This window comes from Capronia epimyces, assembly GCF_000585565.1.
Source record: "Capronia epimyces CBS 606.96 chromosome Unknown aczIQ-supercont1.12, whole genome shotgun sequence".
Lineage (NCBI taxonomy): Eukaryota > Fungi > Ascomycota > Eurotiomycetes > Chaetothyriales > Herpotrichiellaceae > Capronia > Capronia epimyces.
In genome coordinates, this window is record NW_006912915.1 from 138,403 (window position 1) to 159,148 (window position 20,746).

The 20,746-nt window shown below is 54.2% G+C and overlaps 7 protein-coding genes across 7 annotated transcripts; 6 read left to right on the forward strand and 1 right to left on the reverse strand.

Moving 5' to 3' along the window:
* Positions 1 to 631: 631 nt before the first annotated feature.
* On the forward strand, positions 632 to 3,412 carry A1O3_10520 (uncharacterized protein; the record flags this gene model as incomplete). The annotated part of the gene is made up of 1 exon (XM_007740610.1): positions 632 to 3,412. The coding sequence occupies one exon, from the start codon at positions 632 to 634 to the stop codon at positions 3,410 to 3,412; it is 2,781 nt and encodes a 926-aa protein (XP_007738800.1).
* A 781-nt stretch (positions 3,413 to 4,193) lies between these two features.
* On the forward strand, positions 4,194 to 6,694 carry A1O3_10521 (uncharacterized protein; the record flags this gene model as incomplete). The annotated part of the gene is made up of 3 exons (XM_007740611.1): positions 4,194 to 4,454; positions 4,672 to 6,331; positions 6,393 to 6,694. 3 exons carry the CDS (start codon positions 4,194 to 4,196, stop codon positions 6,692 to 6,694), a joined length of 2,223 nt encoding a protein of 740 aa, XP_007738801.1.
* Positions 6,695 to 8,287: 1,593 nt separating this feature from the next.
* Positions 8,288 to 9,905, forward strand: A1O3_10522 (uncharacterized protein; the record flags this gene model as incomplete). The annotated part of the gene is made up of 2 exons (XM_007740612.1): positions 8,288 to 8,533; positions 8,595 to 9,905. The coding sequence occupies 2 exons, from the start codon at positions 8,288 to 8,290 to the stop codon at positions 9,903 to 9,905; spliced, it is 1,557 nt and encodes a 518-aa protein (XP_007738802.1).
* Positions 9,906 to 10,447: 542 nt separating this feature from the next.
* A1O3_10523 (uncharacterized protein) lies at positions 10,448 to 11,448 on the reverse strand (the record flags this gene model as incomplete). Its single annotated transcript, XM_007740613.1, has 2 exons — positions 10,448 to 11,197; positions 11,275 to 11,448. 2 exons carry the CDS (start codon positions 11,446 to 11,448, stop codon positions 10,448 to 10,450), a joined length of 924 nt encoding a protein of 307 aa, XP_007738803.1.
* Positions 11,449 to 12,461: 1,013 nt separating this feature from the next.
* A1O3_10524 (uncharacterized protein) lies at positions 12,462 to 14,328 on the forward strand (the record flags this gene model as incomplete). Its single annotated transcript, XM_007740614.1, has 2 exons — positions 12,462 to 13,100; positions 13,192 to 14,328. The coding sequence occupies 2 exons, from the start codon at positions 12,462 to 12,464 to the stop codon at positions 14,326 to 14,328; spliced, it is 1,776 nt and encodes a 591-aa protein (XP_007738804.1).
* Positions 14,329 to 15,342: 1,014 nt separating this feature from the next.
* On the forward strand, positions 15,343 to 17,620 carry A1O3_10525 (uncharacterized protein; the record flags this gene model as incomplete). The annotated part of the gene is made up of 7 exons (XM_007740615.1): positions 15,343 to 15,513; positions 15,618 to 15,861; positions 15,971 to 16,060; positions 16,138 to 16,349; positions 16,513 to 16,987; positions 17,068 to 17,309; positions 17,387 to 17,620. The coding sequence occupies 7 exons, from the start codon at positions 15,343 to 15,345 to the stop codon at positions 17,618 to 17,620; spliced, it is 1,668 nt and encodes a 555-aa protein (XP_007738805.1).
* Positions 17,621 to 18,352: 732 nt separating this feature from the next.
* A1O3_10526 (uncharacterized protein) lies at positions 18,353 to 20,191 on the forward strand (the record flags this gene model as incomplete). Its single annotated transcript, XM_007740616.1, has 4 exons — positions 18,353 to 18,520; positions 18,580 to 18,659; positions 18,711 to 18,792; positions 18,845 to 20,191. 4 exons carry the CDS (start codon positions 18,353 to 18,355, stop codon positions 20,189 to 20,191), a joined length of 1,677 nt encoding a protein of 558 aa, XP_007738806.1.
* Positions 20,192 to 20,746: the final 555 nt, after the last annotated feature.

Here is a 20,746-nt window from a genome sequence, read left to right on the forward strand (position 1 = left end):
GTATGCAGCTCTCTTCCTTCTGACTCCCCCAGCACCCGCAGTCAAGTTCCATCACACCTGGCATCTCTGATATATCATTTCATGTCTAATCCCGAGCATAGTTGCAACCTTGCTGTCATACCCCTGCGTTTTGCCCGTAACCGGCCTTGAGCCGGAAAACTGCATCAAACGAACTGAGATCATTACCGGCGCTTGTCGACACCAGCCACTCACTTTCGAACATCATCTCAACCATCTACGTACCCCGTTTCTCGCCTGGAGAGATTAGAGGAAAGGACGAGTCTATGCTTCGACAGTCCGTCTATCTCTGTGCTGCGAGTTGTCGCCAATACCTGTACCGCTGCGTCGACCTTTGGCATCTCCAGCCCATCTCGACCGGACCACTCTGAGGTCTGCGCACCACGCCCCTCGGCTCTGTTACACTTCGCGTCACGTACCCGATATATTTTCCACGCTCTGTAGCCTCAAGCCTCGACGCGCTTCTTTTACTGCCGGCTATCTCCTTCACGACCACTCTGAACCACCTCGATCTCCCGGCGAAAACCTTATCCTCGGTTCGCCGCAGTGGTTTCGGTCGCAATGAAGAGAAAGGATTACTGAGCTCATTCATACATGATCATTGTTTTCTGCGATGGGGAGGACCATTGAATATACGATCGTGGGACCGCCCAAATTTCCCGGTGCAGAGTCGCCCGCCTCGATCTCGAAAGCTCTGCCCTATCGAAAGGATTCGAAAGGTGCCTCGCCCAATCTACGATCTCTCTATTGTATTTCAGCCCAAAGTCCTCCAGACCCAGAGTTCCAAAAACACTCGGCTGGCACCGTATCCACGGTCCTTCCTACATCTCCACAGCTGCCTCCTACGCCGCCCGGAGCGAGCAATGGGGATATTCCGCATGCTGTCAACGAGAGTATCTCGGATACGGCTCTGTTCAGATCAACCTTGGTTACTCCCATAAATCAAAACAGCCCGCCTACGCCTGATAATACTCCTCCTCGAGAAAGGAACACGCCTTTGGTGCGTCCTTTTTTGGGCACGCAACCATCGATCACTTCGACTGGGGCCGAGTCCTTCAGAACGGCCCGTGAAGACATAGAGTCCGACCATGATTCCGACACATATTCACGAAACCCCGAAAGTAGATCTCAGCATCCACCCACACCAGGCTCCAACTCTGGTCTGACCGAGCATCGGTTGAGGCGGAGTGGCTTACCCCGATCGCCGTTGATCAATGCTTATGATGACAAGGCTGCGTCAGTTAGCCTGTTGCCAGACCAGTTTGACCATCAACAGTCCGCAGAAACAGACGACTCCAAAGCAGCTCTGATGGTGAACGGAAATGACACTGCCAGATTTCACGCAAGTCCTCAGCCCTTAAGTCATGCATCTACACCGACTGGTGAGGCCCAACAGGAGACAGCTCCGCCACACCATGATGCAAGTCCGGGCGAGATCCCAGTCAAAAGCGAAATCACAGCTCGACCTGGGGCAAACGCAGCTTCACACAGCCTAAGGCGAGACCAAAGTCTTCGATACAGACTTCTCGAGGCACAGCGGCAAGACCTTTCTGCGTCGACTGAAAAATTTGCCAACATTATTGGCTGGAATAATTCCGTCTCAATTGAGGGTGACGCGCCAGAGAACCCTGAGATTACCCGGGAGGAAAATCGGCGACTCTCCGCAGTTTCGGCTACATCTACCATCGGAGCATTTGTTATCGAGCAGAATCGACTTCCGAGGAGGACAACAACACTCCGTCATGTGAACAAGCATGAATCATTACGGGCTGTTAGTTCACCGCTACCCGCTTCACACCGAACTTCCATGATTTCGAACCCGGACTCTCCGCGGCGCCTCGTACACAAGAAGGCGAGGCTGAGCAATCAAGATCGGTGGAGTTTTGGGTCTGCGGTTTCGAGGTCGTATAGTCTAGCCTCCAGCGCAGCTCTCCCCAAGACCGAGGTTATACGGGTAGCAGTTATCCCTGAAAGAAGGTCGTCCTTGCCATCATCTCACAATAGCAGTCACAGGCAGTCGCTTGAGACCGGATCCGGACAATCTCACTCGCGCAGAACTTCTGACAACCCTCCATCTTCTTGGCAACACAAGAGGGCATTCTCTGAGTCTCTCGAGCGTGGAAGGGGACTGGGCCTGGAGCCTTCAATCCCCGCTCGGAGTTCATCCCTCTCCGCACCCACGTCAAAAACTACCTCCCGAGCGAATTCAATCACGTCTGATAACCTGCGTGTGCAACGACAGCAAGCCGAGAAGGATCTGCGCAAAACATTGGATAGAATGGAATCTGAACGTCTGGTGCAAAATTTGCGCGATTGGGATCTGGATGACCCGTCTCACGTTTCAAATGCAGCGAAGAGAACTACATTGGCCCGTGGATCGTTTGGAGCGACAGCAGACCGACGGGCTTCCTTGCCAGGTCCCCTTTTGGGCACCCCTGACCACGATGGAAAGGCGCTAGGCCTGGCCATCCCAGGCACCGGAGAGTGGGCTGCTCTCCGACCCTCACTTTTGGAAACACCCTTTTCGCTACCGTCGTTCCAATCGGCATCACCTGAGATTAATGAAGCAAAGGCCATAAACTTCTTCCCTCACAACAATCATTCTCTCCAGTTGATAGAGCCATTTTCTGTGCAGGAGTCAAAAGCTGTGCGAGAGGTACAAAGACAAAATATGCATGCAAAAGAGGTGGAGTCGCCTCTGCGAAACCCACGACGCCCTCCTAAGCCACCACAGTTCAAGGTAATCCCACCTACCCCGGGCGATGAGCATGACAAAGAACTTGCGCTCGATGGGCCGCAGACCATCAACCGACTCGGATCTTCGAGGCGTCGGGTAAAGACCCATCGGCGCTCGGAGTCGTTCGTTGGCTCTTTGTCTCGTAATTTAAGCCTCAAGAATGCTCACAATCGGAAAGCCGATCAAGAGCTTGATGGCAAACTGCATCCATTTTGGCGTCCTCGTGCCTTCTGGGACGACATTGACTTTGCTCAGGCCGAATTGGAACAGGACCGACCTGTCGGCCGAGGCATTGTAAACAATTCTCTCGGTCTGTCCCAGGATCGCACTGTGTTCACGGGCCCTTTTGCACTGGTCAGGAGGATATCTGAACGTCGACAGCAGAAGCGAGGCATCGTCAACAAATCAAGCCATAGCAGCCTCGCGAAGCTACGGGCCACCCGCCGGCTTCATAAGTCGCATGGGTTTGGATTCCGGTTCCATTTGATCGGAATGAAAGAAATCCAGGACCGTCTGTTACGAGCCAAAGAACGACGGGAGGAGGAAAAACGAGAAAAGAGGAGGGCGGAGTTGAGGCGAAGCATCGGGCCCAATGTCATTTCACGGGGGGACTCCCGCTTTCCAGCAAGCAACACGAGTCTGTCGAGAACGTCCTGAAGCGAATGGCGCCGAAAGAGGTAACAGCATGATTTTCCACATTCACCCTGCCCTGGTGGCTGAGATTCGTTTTCGTTGGGAGATTTGCGCGTTTTGCAGCGTTTTGTTTATTCACTCAGTCGCGAGGGGAACGAGCAGGAAGGCCGTTCATGATCTGATGTCCTTACGACTAATGATTGATTTGGATGATCTGGATGATTTGGATGATTTGACGAAATGTACGATTAGACCGCATCCAGAAGGTGATGGCCATGTAACGAGACAGTGGACAGCGGTGTCGAATCTCGTTTTATCGGGCTGAGCCTGATGCCTTTTGCTCCATCTGTTGTCGCTTTCTTAGATTTTCCAATCCAACCGAGTCTAGAAACGGTTCAGGAGTGATGCTGGAATCAAAGACGATCACTGTATCGACGATCAGCATATGGCACTGCTGTGTAGATGGTGAGTCATATGCCTCACCTCGCTGGTTGTGAGGTTGTTGTCTAGCGAAGTGGATAGAGTTTGTAGCGCGTCTTGATTCCATGGCATTGGAAGAGATTTTTGGCTTCTGTAAGGGACCTTTCAACTTGGCTCTCGACTCCGTGGGCGCCATATCAGCTCTCCGACAGATCAACCCCCAGCATTGTCTGGCTGAGAGATCAGAAGAATGACCTCGGATATTTCGTTCTTCTCCTCAGCTGCGGCTGGCCATCAGCGAAGTTTTATCTTATCAGATCATGCCAAGTCATCAGCTCTCTACCACTCCCCCTCGACAGCAGTCGGAGACTGCGATATCGGCCTGATGGCAGGCTGGGGAGCGCCAGACTACAGCCCTGGCTTGCACGACGACTTCACGCTGGCTTCTACATCGGCGGTCAATGACGCGGATGGTCCTGGTTCTGCTCTCACCAGTCCGATCCAGGGCCACAAGAGAAATGCGTCCTTTGCTGGCCTCGAGAGCTCGCCTGCCAGTACTGAGTCACCCGATCAGAACGGCGATGGGCATCGCGATTCACGGCGCAGGCCCGTGAAGAGGGCTTGCAATGAATGCCGACAGCAGAAGGTGAGCGATGAACAGCTTGCAGATGCTTCGTCGTCGTCGCGGAGGACCCTTCCTCATCTTTCTCATCCTCCCCGACTTATTCTGTAGCCCTAAATGCTCCTCCGTCTTCACCTTCAGTTCCCGAACGTCTCGAGCGACAGCCCGGTCGCGCAGTGTGCTACGAGCATCTGCTTTCAGTCTCAAGACTCATGTCCACCTTTGCTAACAGTGGTTCTAGCTGCGCTGCGATGTCGTCCAAGAGCCCTTTCAGACCTGCAGTCGCTGCAAGCGACTCTCGCTCGATTGTAAGATCGAAGATAACTTCAAACGCGTTGGCAAGAGATCGCGGAATGCAGAGATGGAGCGCGAGATCATTGAGCTTCGTAAACAGGTGGCGCGACAACGCTCGGGGGCTCTGGCCAATGCTGCGCTACAGAACAACAACATAAACTTTTCACAACCGGGGACTGGCTCCTTCACCCAGGACGCAGCTGCAGCAGGACTTTTAGACCTGCGAGGCGCTGCCTTCGAGAAGAGTCCAGGGCGGCCAATATCCAAGCGTCTGGAGGAGGTGACCTTGACTCTGGACCGAGTGCAGGAGATCTTCCAACGCTTCTTCACCTTGCATCATCCCTTCCTACCCTTCCTCAACCCCGACCGAACCCCGGAGGAATATTTCTCGAGATCCCCATTGCTGTTCTGGACCATCGTAACTGTAGGATCTCGACACTATACGGCCGACCCCGGGCTCTTCAATGCTCTTACAGGGCCACTGACTCGGCTGCTATGGTCGACGATTGCTGAGGTTCCACAAAACTACCATGTTGTTAAAGCGCTGGTGTTGCTGTGTGCGTGGCCTCTACCGACGAGCAGTACGTCTACAGACCCGACATTTACGATATGCGGAATCATGATGCAGATAGCTCTGCAACTTGGCCTCCACCGGCCTACCCACACGCAGGACTTCAGCAAACTCCGAGTCGAACTCCGGGAGGTCGAGCTGCAGGACAGAGTCGTGGTGTGGAGCGTCTGTAATATCGTTGCTCAGAGAATATGCACGGCATATGGCCAGCCTCCGCTTACAATTTACGACTGGACTCTAGGTCCCAAACCGATCGAGACCAACCCGAACTACGAATTGCCAGCACCAATCCTCAACCGCCTGCTCATTGAAAAGTTCGTCGACAAGGTTTCTAGGACGTTGTACATGAATCCACATGATCCAGTTGGACTGGCAACGGACCTGGAGCGGCCCACGTTTGTGTCCTTCTTGACGCATGACCTGGGAGAGCTCGAAGATAAGCTGCGCAAAGACAACTCTCCGATCACGAAAATCTACCTGAAAGCGGCTGCGCTGCACATGAGGATTAGTGCCTTTTTCTCCCCTCCATCGCTTCCATCATACCGGGCAGACATGCTGAAGTTATACCACGCCACGACCGAGTTCCTGGAGACGTGTCTGAGCTTAGAGTCCAGTCTGAGCGTGAATCTTCCGTCATCCTACCAGCATGGTCTTTCTTTATCACACGCGACCAATTACATCTTTCACATGATGTTGGCGGCAGGCTTCTCCCTGCTGAAGCTAATGCATAATTTCCTCAGCGAGCATGAACTTGACATCAATGGTGCATCTGGACTGCTTTCTAGGACAGTGTGGGCGTTGAGGAGTATGAGTGTAGCTGAAAATGACCTTGCCGAGAGACTGGCAGAAGTCCTGGCGCAGGTCTGGAAAAGCGGAAAAGTACGGGTGGAGCCGAATCGCATCAATATCGGTGAGGGCGACATCGATGACAGCCTTCAGCTCAAGGTCAAGTGCCGAATGTCCATGTCGCTGGTCTTTGACTCTGTGTGGCGCTGGCGCCGGAACTTCCACTTCAAAGGCGGAAAACCTTCTGACTGTAAGCAAGATCCATTTCTACCAAAGTATCCGTACATTACTGACTTCTCAACGTCGCACAGTAAGGGACAGCAGCACCAAGCTTCAGCAAACCGACAACCAGATTGTTGTTCCTGCTTCGGACGTTGACCCGGATGGTACAGTGGGTGATCCCATGCTATCGAGCTCTGCCATTGTTCCAGGGATGGCAGGGATGGCAACGGGAATGGTGGACGATTTCAGCCTGGACTACGATCAAGCCAGTTACGATGTCTTCGATCCGCTGAATTGGATGCTGGATGGCATCGTGGAATTTCCTTACAACTTTACCAACGTGCATTCTAACGACCTGTCAGGCGCGGAGTCGCTGGGAGGAGGCATATAGACGCTATGCAAAGGTGCTCTCTGGATTTCCTGGCTTTTATTATCTTGTCTGGACTCGGCGGCGCAGGGTATGAATTTAGACGGAATGTCTGTTGTTGTTCTCTTACAGGCGAAAACTTGGATCCAAACATGGCCATGGTCCTGTGAAGCCCACGAGCATTTAGACATTACTATTGTCCAGCGTCGACATTCCCCAGGCAGCAGATCACGGGCTTGACTGTGATCAACTCTAGCACCTTTCGCAGGTTTCCCAAACTCGTCTGTAACCGCTCCTTCCGGCCTCGCGCACGATCTCCTCGGGGCCATGGAAGTGGAATGGCAGTCCAGCTGAGTGCTCGGGCTGCAAGGTCCGCGCAGGGAATTCGTATTCAGGTTCTTTGGGCCGGCTACACTTGGGTAGATTTATTTGTTCTGACATTCCTTGATGTACTCTGTACCCCGTACAATGTACGACTTCTTAGGTCTAGTGGCGTTGAAGTGACGGCATCGGGCGAACTCCGCATTCTCCAGCACTTGATGCTCCGAGCACCCAGTTGGCAGTCCCCGTTTGACCAGATCTTGATGCTTCTGCCCTTCGGAACGAGATAAAGGAGGCCCAGCTGAGGTCAGATCTGACGCCATCCTTCGCTGATGTACGAAGATCCGGACCTGATAGATCGACGCTGTCCTAGACGAGAGTCCCTGTCGAATCAACGGCAGCCTGAGACGACGATATCGGCCAGGGCCTACGAGTAGCAGGGGAAGCCAGGCCGTCACCAGCCGTGACCAACACAAATGACGGGATGGAATTGGACAAGAGGAGGCTGCTTATCTACGTTACAACGGACATGCTACCACCCTGAGGCCGCCTGGGGCATGGGCTAACGGGGCCCCCCTTGTTCGAGCAGCGATCAGACCCTCCTTTGGGGGTCCTGCGGCAGGTCCCTTTGACTCTATCTACCATCTAGAGGCCCTAGGGAACCCTCAAGCTTTCCTCAAGCTCATCCTGCAGCTTGTCCCGGTCGCTTGTTTTGGACCATGTGGGTTCAAGGGACATTTGAAGGCTGCCGATGGCCTCCTCCTCCCTGGTACTAGACTCCGTATTCGTACAGAGGACTGGAGGACCCCGAGCCCCCCTCAGGGTCGTGCAGACCCCCCTGTCAGCCAGGCGAACTCCGACCAGTCAGCGTCGACAAGCAAACGCACCTGTGGAAGAGAGCACTGGTCGCTGACATCGCTGATGATGCTCGAAAAATACATACTCTGTGGAGACAGTCGGGGATTCGCCGCGATTGGCATTTGCAGCCGGCCACCTTGAGCCAGCCCGTTCAGACACCAGCTTTTCATTGCTGGGTTTCTTATCTCTCCACGCCACTGGCGCGCTCCCTGGCGCGCTTCAACACCAGCCATAGTTCGGGTAGATCGAGGCCCATCGTCAACAAGCGGCCTTCCATCATGGCGTCCTCCGATGCCAAAATGTTATATCATTTGCGATCTCCTGTCGCATCTGGGAAGTGGGAAGTATTCTGGAATCATCCTTCACTTTAGCTACAAGGTTTCTCCAGCCCTGCATCCTACGCAGCTCGCGGTACCTTCAGAGCAAAGGCTCGCAAAGATGGCTTCCTCCGAGAAGGTGGCGTATGACGTCGAGTATCAATACAACCGCACAGACGAAAAGCACCGCTCCAGCATCATCCCAGATCAAACAGGTGCTGTCCCTGGAGAGTCCTTCGTGACCGGTGACTCCCTTTACTCCAAACTGCAACGGCTGGCAGGGCGGTTTGGTGTGGAACAAAGAGGAATAGAACGTGTCCCTGAAGATGAGCGGACAGACAAGAGCACCTTGAAAGTCGGCACGATGGTATGATGCCCTTCTTTCCCTCAAGCAACGACAATTCCCGTAGCTAACTCTCTTGAAACAGTGGCTGGCAGCAAACATGGTCGTCTCGTCCTTTGCCATTGGTGTCCTGGCCGTGCCAGTCTTCTCCTTGGGCTTTGTCGACTCTTGCCTCGTGATCATCTTCATCAACCTCCTTGGCATCATGCCAGTGTGCTTCTTTTCGACTTTCGGCCCGAGATTTGGTATGCGACAAATGATTCTCAGCCGATTTTGGTTTGGATACTGGGGGGTCAAAGTCATCGCCATCTTCAATTGTCTCGCCTGTCTGGGCTGGTCTTCGGTGAACGTCATTGTGGGCGCCCAGCTGCTGCACGCAGTCAACCCCAATGTCCCTGGGTATGCAGGCATTATAATTATCGCGGCGTGTACTTTCCTCATCACTCTGTTCGGCTACAAGGTGGTGCACATGTACGAGATGATCAGCTGGGTGCCGTGCTTCATCATCTTTTTGATTGTGCTGGGCGAGTTTGCGCACCATGGCTCCTTTGAGAACTTGCCAATGGGTTCCGGCGAGGGCGAGACCGGCTCGATTCTCTCCTTTGCCGCCTCCGTCTTTGGCTTTGCAACTGGGTGGTCTTCGTACGCCAGTGATTACACCTGCTACCAGCCCGTCAACACCAGCCGCCGCAAGGTCTTCTTGTACGTCTTCGTCGGGCTGATCTTCCCCCTTTGGTTTACGGAGATGCTCGGACTGGCCATCGCCACTGCCATCGTCAATGACCCGGCCTACGCTGCAGCATATCATAGCGACGCTGTCGGCGGCCTGCTCCACCAAGTCCTCGTGCCCCCGTTGGGCGGGTTCGGCAAATTCTGCCTTGTCATCCTCGCCCTTTCGATTGTCGGCAACAACTGCCCCAACATCTACAGCCTGACTTTCTCGCTCCAAATCCTCACCCATTACGCCCAGAAGGTCCCGCGTTTCTTGTGGACACTTGTCGGGACCATCATATACTGCGCCATCGCCATTCCGGGGTATAGCCACTTCGAGGATGTGCTCGAGGACTTCATGCTGGTGATTGGCTACTGGCTCGCCATCTACGAGGCGATCGCCCTGCCGGAGCACTTCATCTTCAGGCACGGCTTCGGCGGCTACACGCCCGCACACTACGACCAACCCAAATATCTCCCCCCATCAATTGCGGCCTTGGGGGCCTTCTGTTTCGGGGTGTTGGGAGCTGTCATGGGGATGGCGCAAGTATGGTTTATCGGCCCCATCGGCAAGCTGATTGGCATTGGATATGGTGGTGATATTGGATTTGAGCTGGCCTTTTGCTTTGCCTTTGTCACATATGTCACCTTCCGGTCGATTGAGATCCGGTATTTCCACCGATGATGGAGAGTTTTTCTTGGGAAGTGAAATGGGCCATTGCCAACTTGCGGGTTACCGGCGACTGGGTTGTCGAATGCTTGAAAACGATTTGAAAGTAGACACTTTTTACGTTGGATAAATGCCGATGCTGGACAGGCATGCGATCTTGTGGGCAGCACGGGAAAGAGACAGGCCTCGTCCCACATCAGCCATGGAAGGACATTATATGTTATTGACCTCAGAAGCAACACGATCGTTGATAGCGGCCAGCTCTCTCGGAATTCACCTGGTGTCATCCTGGTCAAGTTTTGCTAGGAGTTTCTGTACCAGGGACACGTAGCCACCTTCCTCCTAGCCAGCTAACAGATACTTCTTCCTTTAACAGTTGGACGGACCTCTATTGTATGACGGGCACCTTACTGCCTAGGCTGAAGACCCATTCTGATCTCTTCCTGGTTCGGAAACGCCCAGTGACTTTGGCTCAGCCTTGTTGGTTCAGCCTTGCTTGCCAGTGGTGGTGTGGGTAGTACTGCCACTTGTCCAGGTCGTTTCTTAATATTTCTAATCTACGTCTGCTTCTCTTGAGATGGGTCAAAGTCACCCAAGGCTTCCGCCGGCACACCTCTCAGATATTGCAGAGGTGGCACGAATCCGACGAACCCTATGTTCGGACTCGACAGAGTATAACCCAGGGCCTTCTGAGCCGCCGGGCTCCAAGACAGGACGTCCTCAGCCGAGTTGGCCAGGTAAATGTTCTCCTCTTGCCGCAAAAAACCTCTGGCGAAGAACAGGCCGTGGACGTTTCGTCTCTGATCTCGCGTTCTATTCGCTCCGCCGGCATGGTACAGCCCGCCGAGCATGATCCAGCAGTCGCCGACGTCCATTTCGGCATAGATGGCCTCCTCCACCTTTGGCTCCCGGTCGGAACCCCAAAGATGGCTTCCTGGAATGGCCAGCGTTGCCCCATTCTCGACCGTCGTTTTGACCCCAGGGATCATGAAGGCCATTTCCACATCGGTGCCGAACTGGTAGCCTGTCTTGGTCTGGTCGGGATGGTCGACGTGATAGTTCTTGTCGTCGCGGTGCAGGCGTTGGGCCTTCCCACCCGGGCCGATTTCGAGCGTGACTGCAATGGTACAGACAGCCTCGCTGGTGTATGTATGTTTGGTCTCGCCGTAGAAGTTGGAAGTTGTCTTGTCCACGAATCTGGCGTTACAGGCCCGAATCAAGGGGTCAACCAGCCATTTCTCCCGCACGGTTTCACTCCGCCCAGCTAGGTTGGCACATCGCCGGGTTTCGGGAGGAAACAAATCGCCCTACAGGAAGGTGAGTCGGCCAGAAGATCCTCCTCGAGCCGAGTACACAGTAACTTTAGACGAGAAGAGAGGCTCACCTTCCAGGGAACGTCAGCGTCGAGGTAGGGACGTGTTTCGGCCTCGACCTGGGCCACCGTGGCGGCATCGGTGAAGTTCTTCACGATACAGCAGCCATCTTTGGCAATGGCATTGATGATGCCGTCGACATCGGATCGCTCAATCCGCTGCACGGTTGGGACTTTGATGGCCATGGTCGCGGCGGAGAAAAGATAAGATGGGCTCAAAGATGGGCTCAAATCACCCTGATCTACGAGACTGAAGACGTGAGGCTGATGTGCCCCGGCCCAGAGTATCTATTCTCATGTCAATGCTGGACTAGGACTTAGATCCTGGCTGTCGTATCGTCGCCCTCGCGGATTTCGGCGTCCATTTGCCTTATCTCGAGGCCTCATGGATCAGGGCCAGAAGCCACACTACACTATTGGTGAGCGTTATCCGTCTATCTGACCTTTGTGCCTGATTCCATAAGTGCCTGCTAATCGCTATCTCGGCCTTGAGTTTCTCCTGTGCCACTGTATCTTTCCGGTCGACATCTATGGTCAAAATGCCCAAGTCCAGAGAGTCTTCTGCTATGAAGTCCCCTTGATTGACCGACCCCGACTCCTCCTCCACAAGGGCCCAGGGGCCCTCTAAGCGGTCATGTCCCGCACAAAGGCCTGTTTGACATGTCGTTCGCGGAAGGTCAAGTGCGACCGCCTCCATCCGCGGTGTTCCACCTGCTCGAGGCTGGACCGGCAATGCACGACACCAACGGTCTCTGCAGACATCACCTGGCTGCCCACGAGAGTCATCGGGCCTTCCCTAGGCAGTCCAACAGCTGTGCACGAGCATCAGGACTATGAAGCTGGCGCCAGAGGTCCACCTCTTCTAACAGGTAGGTCGAATAGCTTCGTTGCTGGCTTACGCGCAGTCATTCCTTATTGAGGTGCTGATTGGTGATCTCCAAGAACATGAGCGTGCTCGGTACATTGCTCAGATCTTGTCTTCCACCTTGCATACTTCGGTGGAGGAGTTGCTGGCCGATCTCGAGACACACAGTAGAGACCTCGAGGGGGACAAGACCTTCAACCTGGGGTCCTTTGGCGTGTTTCGACATCAAACTGCAGCAGCAGACTGCCTCACAGTCACAGTCCAGAATGTCAAGTCCATTGCTGACCGGTCCTGGGACACTCCTTCGACTGGTCAAATGTTGGGCGCCTTCTCCATGGAGGCCGCCCTGAATGATCTAGATCCTGTACCAATGGATGACCAGCAGGCGTGGGAGCTTTCTTATCATGAAGGGCCTATGATCGAGATGGATCACGACGACAACAACTGGCAGCTGCCTTCCCATGCATCATTCCAGGGGAAAGACCCTATCTTGTCGGCGATGTTGACGAGTGCAGACATGTTTTCTCCCAGCCCGCCCATGCCAATGCCCATCACCTACAGCCCCGACGTCTCTGATCTCGACTTCGACTCCATACGACTCCTACTAGATCGCTATCAGCATACATTGGTGCCATACTTTGTTCCTGTCCGGATTCGAGCAAAGTCTCCCTGGGAGACCCTCCACATTCCCAAAGTCCATGAGACACTGGGGGAGGTGATGGTCAGGGGGGACGGAGGCAATGCGAGATTGGCTTTGACTTTCGCCGTCTTGGGCGCAAGTGCCTTCCATCTTGATATCCTACGACCGAGGACGAACGCGGTGGCTGGTCCCCTATGGAGAGTTCTGGGTGACCGCTACCGAGTGCGGGCCAAGAGTCGACTCAAGTCATGCCTACGCAATATTTCGTCCGGCAAGAAAGAGGAAGACTATAAGGATGTACTGGTCGCCTTGTTGAGCATGGTGACGATAAGTGTAAGTCTGTCGCCTGGGCCACTTCCAGCATCTCTGGGCTCTTGTTGCTATCAACATATCCTTAGCTAACCGAGTGTCGTGTGCCAAACAGGTTGTCAGTGGAGAGATGGACGAAGCATATGCCTATCTGCGCGACATTGAGCGCTTGATTGCCTTATATGGCGTCGACAAGATCCGCAAATCTGTGGGTGTGCGAATGCTGCACAGCACGTTCCTATATCTTCGCACCTTGCAGGCGAGCATCGGCATCTTCGGCCACAGCGCCCCTGGGGCCATGTTAAACGGGCATCTCAGAGGGTCGGGTGACGGCGAAAGCGCAAGTGCAAGAGCAAGTGCTTCAATGCTCGCGAGCCAGAACGCCGGCCTGTGGACAGAGCTGCTCCAAGCAGAGGAACACTCCGATTCCACCGCCACGAGGCAGACGGGTGATCAACCTCGAGTATGCCACTCTTGTGGAGCCAACAAATCCATCTTCGAGCAGATCTACTCGGTGCCCGAATCCTTGTTCCTCCTCATATCGCGCGCCACAGTTCTGACCCAAGAAGTTCAACGGCTCAAGCAAGAGCAAGCTAGATCAGGCCACGTCGACCACGATCCATTTTCGGTCAAAGTCAGTCAGCTGGAGACGGACATCTGTGGCTGGAAGAATGACATTGACATGCCTATGCCTGGTCCCAGCCAAAACACTGCTAGGACTAATACTGCACACTGCTCGAACTGCCACTTGACAATCTCGAGGCCTGATGCCGAGTCCGAGTCTGAGTCAGGTATGAATCTGAATCTTGATCAGAATCAGAATGGCCAGAGACCGCCACTGTGTGAAGCCTTGTTATACCATTTCAGGGAAGCCCTACACGCGGCCCTCCTGATCTACTTCTACCGATGTGTTCGGAACGTCGACACACTGTTCTTACAGCAGTTCGCCGAGAAGACAATCGAGCATTTACTCCGATATGCCGAATATAAGCGACAGTCCCTAGATCCGTCCTCGAATCTCTGCTGGCCCGGATTCATTGCCGGGTGTGAAGCAATGGATCCGAAGAGCCGACGTCGCATCTCAGCCTGGTTCACCGCCGAAACGGCCCAGACGGGCATTCGCATGTTCGAAGTCGCAGGCCAAGCTGTGCAGCAGGTCTGGGATGCGCGAGAGCTGGCAAATGATCGAAACCTGCCTTGGTCTCAAGTGCTCAAGGAGAGCAGGACGCTGGACAAACTGGTGCTCAGTTGAGAATCCGATTGATTGATAAATCCGTGGAAACCACTTACAGTATACCCCTATTGCTGACGCTCGCCAACGGTCGCCACCGGTAATGAACCTTGGAGTCTGGAGATACGGCCTTTCACGAATCACGACACTCCTGTACCCTTTGTCACTTACTATGATCGTATTTATACAAGGCGCCTTTTCACGGGGCTCCCTGAAGCTTTACTACTGTATCTGTACTGAGAGGATGCTCTCAAGGCCTTAAAATGGATAGAGAGAGAGATATATACATTATATATACAAGCAAATCTTGGTATGTTTCCGTCGAGCTGGTTTCATGCCCCTAGGCGTCCTACAGTCCTACCACCAGTGCCAGTGCCAGCAATGAGTCGTGAGGAATGAGTGTCCGTATAGCAATGAGTCTCCTGACCTCTGACTTCTGACCTCTGATCTCTGACCTCTAGTTTGGGAACTGGCTTGGGCTTGGCCCTCGCCAACAACGATGGATAGTACCTAAGGATCCACGATAAATCCGCGAGCGTCTATTCGTCTATTCCATTTATAAATTATGCGGCAAGTCAGGATGCGGACAGAAAGTCCGGCTGGCTCATGGATGTGGCATGTGGATCCCGATGGGATGGAAAGCCTTATCATATCTCATATCTACCAATATTGTATCAATGGTTGACTCTATCCGTTCGTCTACGGAGTACGGATATCCAGCAGAGATACGGGGAACCCGTCTCTATTCGTGGCGGCGATGATGGGAGATATGTATCTAAGATACCTCTGCGTCCAGCGGAACGCCTGCCTGCCCTTCGCACCAGGGATATATCTATCATTAGGTACTTATATGAACGAGAAGGACTTGACTTGGACATGGATCCTTGCTTCCTTGGTCGGTGTTGAATCATCAATCAATCAATCATACTGAATTTCTAGATCGACTTGGTCCAGTCTGTATCAGACGGTTGCAGTAGTGGCTGCCAGCCCTTACCCCCATTCCCAATCCCAACTTCAACTTCAGCGCCAACAACCATGCCCGACACGACAATTGGCTCTGGAGAGGAAAAGGGCGCCGGTGCCCAGGAGAAGACGGGTGCTTTGGAATCGACGGCCAGCTCGTTGGACCACAGTGAAGGCGAAACCGAATCGATCGAGCACGGGTTTGGCCAGCTTCACCGGAGCTTTACACCACGACAAATCCATGTATGTTTTCTCTTTCTTGGTTCTTGGTTCTTGTCACCAACCGGTGCGCTGTCGGTCTTGGTGCCAGCTCCGTTCCCACCCATTAACGCCGAAGCCATGTCTAGATCATCTCGTTGGGCTCGAATGTCGGCAGTGGACTCTTCATCGCCACCGGCAAGGCTCTGGCGAGCGGCGGGCCCGGCACCATGTTTTTTGCCTACTTGATGGTCTGCAGCGGTGTCTGGGCCAATCTCCAGACCTTGGGGGAAATGACAATCGCCTTTCCCACCTCCGGCAACTATGTCGACTATGCTGGGCGATGGGTTGACCCTGCTCTGGCGTTTGGAGCAGGCTTTGCTGAATGGTTGGGTGAGTTTCATGACTTCATAGCTTTTCGTTATATTCCGTCGGTCTCTATCCCCCTCTCCCTCCCCCTCTCCCTCTCCCTCTCCCTCTCCATATTGACCAATTTCAACAGGTTGGGTGGCAGTGTTTGCCTCGGAAGCCGGATTCTTCGTCATCTTGGTCAACTACTGGGCCGAAGGAGCCGTGCCAGAGGCTGCGTGGAGTAGGTCTCCCTTTGGGTCAATATTGGCTCACCTACTCGTAGAAGCAACCTTTGCTGATTGTTAATGACACCGCCAGTAACCATCTTTCTGGTCATCTGCCTCGTCGTCTTCTTCCTCCCCAACAAGGCGTTCGCGTGGCTGCAATCCTTTGGCTCCATGGTCAAGATCATCCTCTTCTTGCTCATCGTCGTACTCTCCCTGGCCCTCATTGGCGGTGCAGGCTCGACTGGTTCGGTACATGACGGCAGCTACTGGACAAATGGGTTGGCCTTCCAGAATGGATTCGGGGTGAGTTGAGCTCCCTCTCTCCCTCTCTCCCTCTCTCCCTCTCTCCCTCTCTCCCTCTCTCCCTCTCTCCCTCTCTCCCTCTCTCCCTCTCTCCCTCTCTCCCTCCCTCTCTCCCTCTCCCTGAAAACAGCCGGCTAATACTGTACGTGTCTGGTGTCTCCAGGGATTCGCAAACTGCGCTTTGTTGGCCATTTGGGCAGTGGGAGACCAAGTCTTCATCGGCGTCATGGGCGGCGAGGCCAAGTCACCGCGTTACTCCATGGCACACGCAGCGACCCTGGTGCCCTTCCGGACGGGATTCATGTACATTGTGTGCGTCATCTTCATCGGCTTGCTCGTTCCCAGCGACGACCCTCACCTTCTAGGCGGGTCCGGCGCCGCCGCATCGCCCTTTGTCATCGCGGTCACTGAGGCGGGCATCAAGGGCCTCCCCGACCTGATCAACGCCTGCATCATCATCGGTGTCGTGGCAATTGCTTTGGAATCCATCTATCTCCCCTCCCGAATGATCCGCACCATGGCTCTTCAGGGTCTGATCCCCTCCTTCTTGGGCAAGTGTGACAGTCGGGGTCGGCCCCGATGGGCCCTGGCAATCACCGCTCTTGTTGCCATTGTCTTCAGTTATATGAGTCTTAGTGGTGAGTTGGACCTCCCTTTTCCGGGTTGATTGCATCTGTGAGAGCAGGCTTTGGAAGCTGACGACCCTGGGATACCACAGGAGGTGGAACGACTGCGTTGAACTGGTTCATCTCCATCACCAGTGCGTCGTTCTTCTGCAACTGGGCCATCATCGCCGTGAGCAATTACCGCTTCCACCAGGCTCTACGTGCACAGGGCGACAGGATCTTCGACCAGACCTACAGCTGGCAATCGATCGCCTGGCCTCTGGCTCCGGCATACTTGTTGATTGTGTGCCTCATGCTGCTGGTTTGCTTGCTGTATGCAGCCATCTCGCCTCTGGTAAGGGTTTGACGCTGTCCTGCCCCGAGTCTCACTCATTCGATAGAATGCTAATGAGATGCTCTCTCTTTTTCCAGGGTGGTGCGGGCTTCACGGCCAACAACTTTTTCCAATACACCATTGGTCTTATCGTGATTGTCGTCTTCACAGTAGCATACAAGATCATCATGCGCACGAAATGGCAAGATGTTGCCACGGCCGATCTAGTCAGAGGGCGCCATGTACTCAGTGCCGACGAGATAAAGAGGCTAGACGAGTACTACCGTCGGCCTCTATGGCGGCGGATTGGCACCTATGTCTCCCTATGGTAGTAGCCTAGGGGTGCAAGGGTTGGAAGGGGGATACCTAGGTAGATAGAAGAACCTCCAGGCTTGAACTTGTTCTAGATAGAGTATGGTCCACTCATGCTCGAGCACCTGGATCAGGTGTACCATCTTTTTCGTGTCTTCGTACTGTGGTAGATGGACGGCTTACCAAGAGAAACACCCTTTTAAAGGGCCGCTCTTGACGTGCGGTTGAGAAGATAGGATCCCATGCGGGACCGCGGTCCCGGTCCCGGTCCCGTCAGAGCAAAGGCGGCACACGAGGCACGGCAGCTGTCTGTCTGTCTGTCTGCCGTGGACATTGCGAGTAAAGGTGGAAAGGCAACGTGTATGACAGCCAGAGAGTCCACGAAATAGGGAATAGGAGAAACAGGGGCTTCAAACCTAAGAGGGGCTGGCTGGCTGTGATTCGCTGTCGCAGCCACGGTACTCACGGAACTGCATTTGGCCTGAGAGCCTGGCCTTAAGCCCTTGGCCCTGCGCTCCCGCCAACCCAAACAATCCAAGTACTGTAATATGTAGGACGACGGTTGAACTGCATCCCAAACTGCGCTCATTTTGTCTCCAAGCCATCTCAGACATTCGTCTACAGTACTGTCGCCATCAGAAGGCCGTCACCCTGGTTGGTAGTCTCAGGACTCGCTGAGATCTCCCCTCTCTCTTTCAGGTCCTGGGGCCGCACCTCCCACCTCCCACCGCCCACTGTGTCCATCAGCGAGGATGGATTTCGAAAACCTCAAGAGCCAGGTCAGCAGCCTGACGCTTTACGACCTCAAGGCCGGTGTACGCAAGGTCCAAAATGGTATGGCTTTGCTCGGGTTCAAGTTTGTGGAATTACCGCTGACTAGTCGTGAAGCTGTCATGAACCTGACCGAGATGGAAGCGAAGGTCCTCTCCATTCCCTGACCCCCTCCTCTCCTCTCAACAAATCCTCACACGTATCGCAGGTTCGCGAAGCCACGAATGGAGATCCTTGGGGCGCCTCTGCTACTCTGATGCAAGAGATCGCTCAGGGCACCAACAACTAGTTCGCCTTCGCCTTGCCCATCGGTTGAGCTCTTCCCGCTAACCTAGGCAGTCAACAACTAAACGAAATCATGCCGATGATCTACAAGCGTTTCACAGACAAGACCGCGGAGGAATGGAGGCAGATATACAAAGTAAACTACATGGTCCCTTGCCAATCATCCAATATCGCTCACGCAGATGCAGGCACTGCAACTCTTAGAGTATCTCTGCAAACACGGTTCAGAGCGAGTCATCGATGATGCCAGGTCGCATCTCTCCCTCCTGCGAATGCTCCGGCAATTCTACTATATCGACCCAAATGGCAAAGACCAAGGTGTTAATGTGCGGAACCGGTCCGCCGAGCTGGTCAAGCTGTTAAGTGATGTCGACGCCATCCGAACAGAAAGAAAGAAAGCCCGAGTCAACAGGAACAAATACGGCGGTGTAGAAGGCGGTCCTGGTTTGGGCGGAGGCTTCTCGAGCAGCAGCCGGTACGGCGGGTTTGGGAGCGACACTGGTGGATTTGGTGCCTACCAAGGAGAAGTCTATGGCGATGGCGGTGGTTTTGGCGGCCGTGAGAGCGACTATTCTGGCACCCAACGTCATGCGGACCAGTTCGAGGAGTACGACGAGGCTGACGACGCGGAGCCTACAAAGTCGGCAAGGCCTGCAAGGAGCACTGCCACCCGGACGACTGCACCGAAACGAGAATCGCCGAAGCCCAAAGAGCCGGAACAGGACCTCTTTGATTTTGGCAACGAACCATCGACCACGACCACGACATCGAACGGCAAACCGTCAGCTGCTAGCTCCAACAGCCTCGGCGACTTTGGGACATTGCAGAGTAGCGCTGCAAATGACGACGATGACTTCGACGACTTTCAATCGGCCACCCCTCCGACAACACAGGCAGTGCCAAATCCTTTGGCTGGTTTTGTTCCTCCACCAACCACTTCCACTACCACATCTGCTACACAATTTGCGGCTCCGAAGCCTGTGGCTCCTGGCCAGACAGCAGGTTTCAACAACATCTTTGCCACCGCATCCCCTGCTCCGTCCGCGTCTTCGTCTATAATGTCACCAGGCCCGTCGACTTTCTCTCCGCCGCTTACGCAGACAGCAACAACCACTCCTCAACAGACAGGCGCTTACAAGTCTACGGGACCCAACTACTTCACTTCTGTTCCCATGGCCACTCACTCTCAGGCCCCTGCGACTCCAGCAGCTCCTTCATACACGTCTTCTACATCTGCTGCCTCCCTGGGCAAGCCAGCATCGAAACAGGGGTCGAGCAGTGGTGGCGATGTGTTCGGATCGCTCTGGAGCACGGCGAGTAGTAAAGCAGGTGTCAAGACCACGGGCGGGCCTCCAAAGGGTCCGGATTTGGCGAGTATGGCCAAAGCAAAGAGCCAAGCAGGAATCTGGGGAGCAGTGGCACCAGCAGGCCCAACATCCACGCCTGGTGTGGCAGCTCCGGCTGCTAATACTGCGTCAACTCCCGGGAAACCCAGCACACCACTGGGCAACGGGTTGGACGATCTGCTTGGATAAGGATTTTTTGGTATGCGCAGAAAGCCGTGGCGGACTTTGACAGACAGACATAGTAAAGATTACATGACTGGGTGCAGGGTCTTCCGCACGCGTGGCTCTCTTTGTTTTTGATGCCCCTAGGATCGTGCAAATTTGTCACACCCGTTGGAGCTTGTAAGCGATGAAGACAACAAGGTTGAGCTGAGCCTCTGTGGGCCATTACAATACTCCATGTACGTACGGAGGACTAGCCTACCAGCCCACCTGCGCAGTGTGTTTTCTGGGTCCCAGCTGTCATTCGCCTGGCCAAGGTTGTTCAGGCTGCCCGCGACGAGTCCAGTAAGGCGTCGAGCAGCGTACAGAATGACGACGACATTATTATTGTCTGCGCCTTGTACCTAGTAGACGTCTCTCCTCCGTAGCATCGACCTTCAAGTACTCCGTAGGGTGCTACTTCTCCCACCAGCGTCTTTATCTTTATCCCCATCGTCATCGGAGTTGGCGTTTGGCGGATCGTCCTTTCGCAATTGCCGCTGCACCAATCAATACGCGGATGGGCGGCGGGGTGAACGAGCA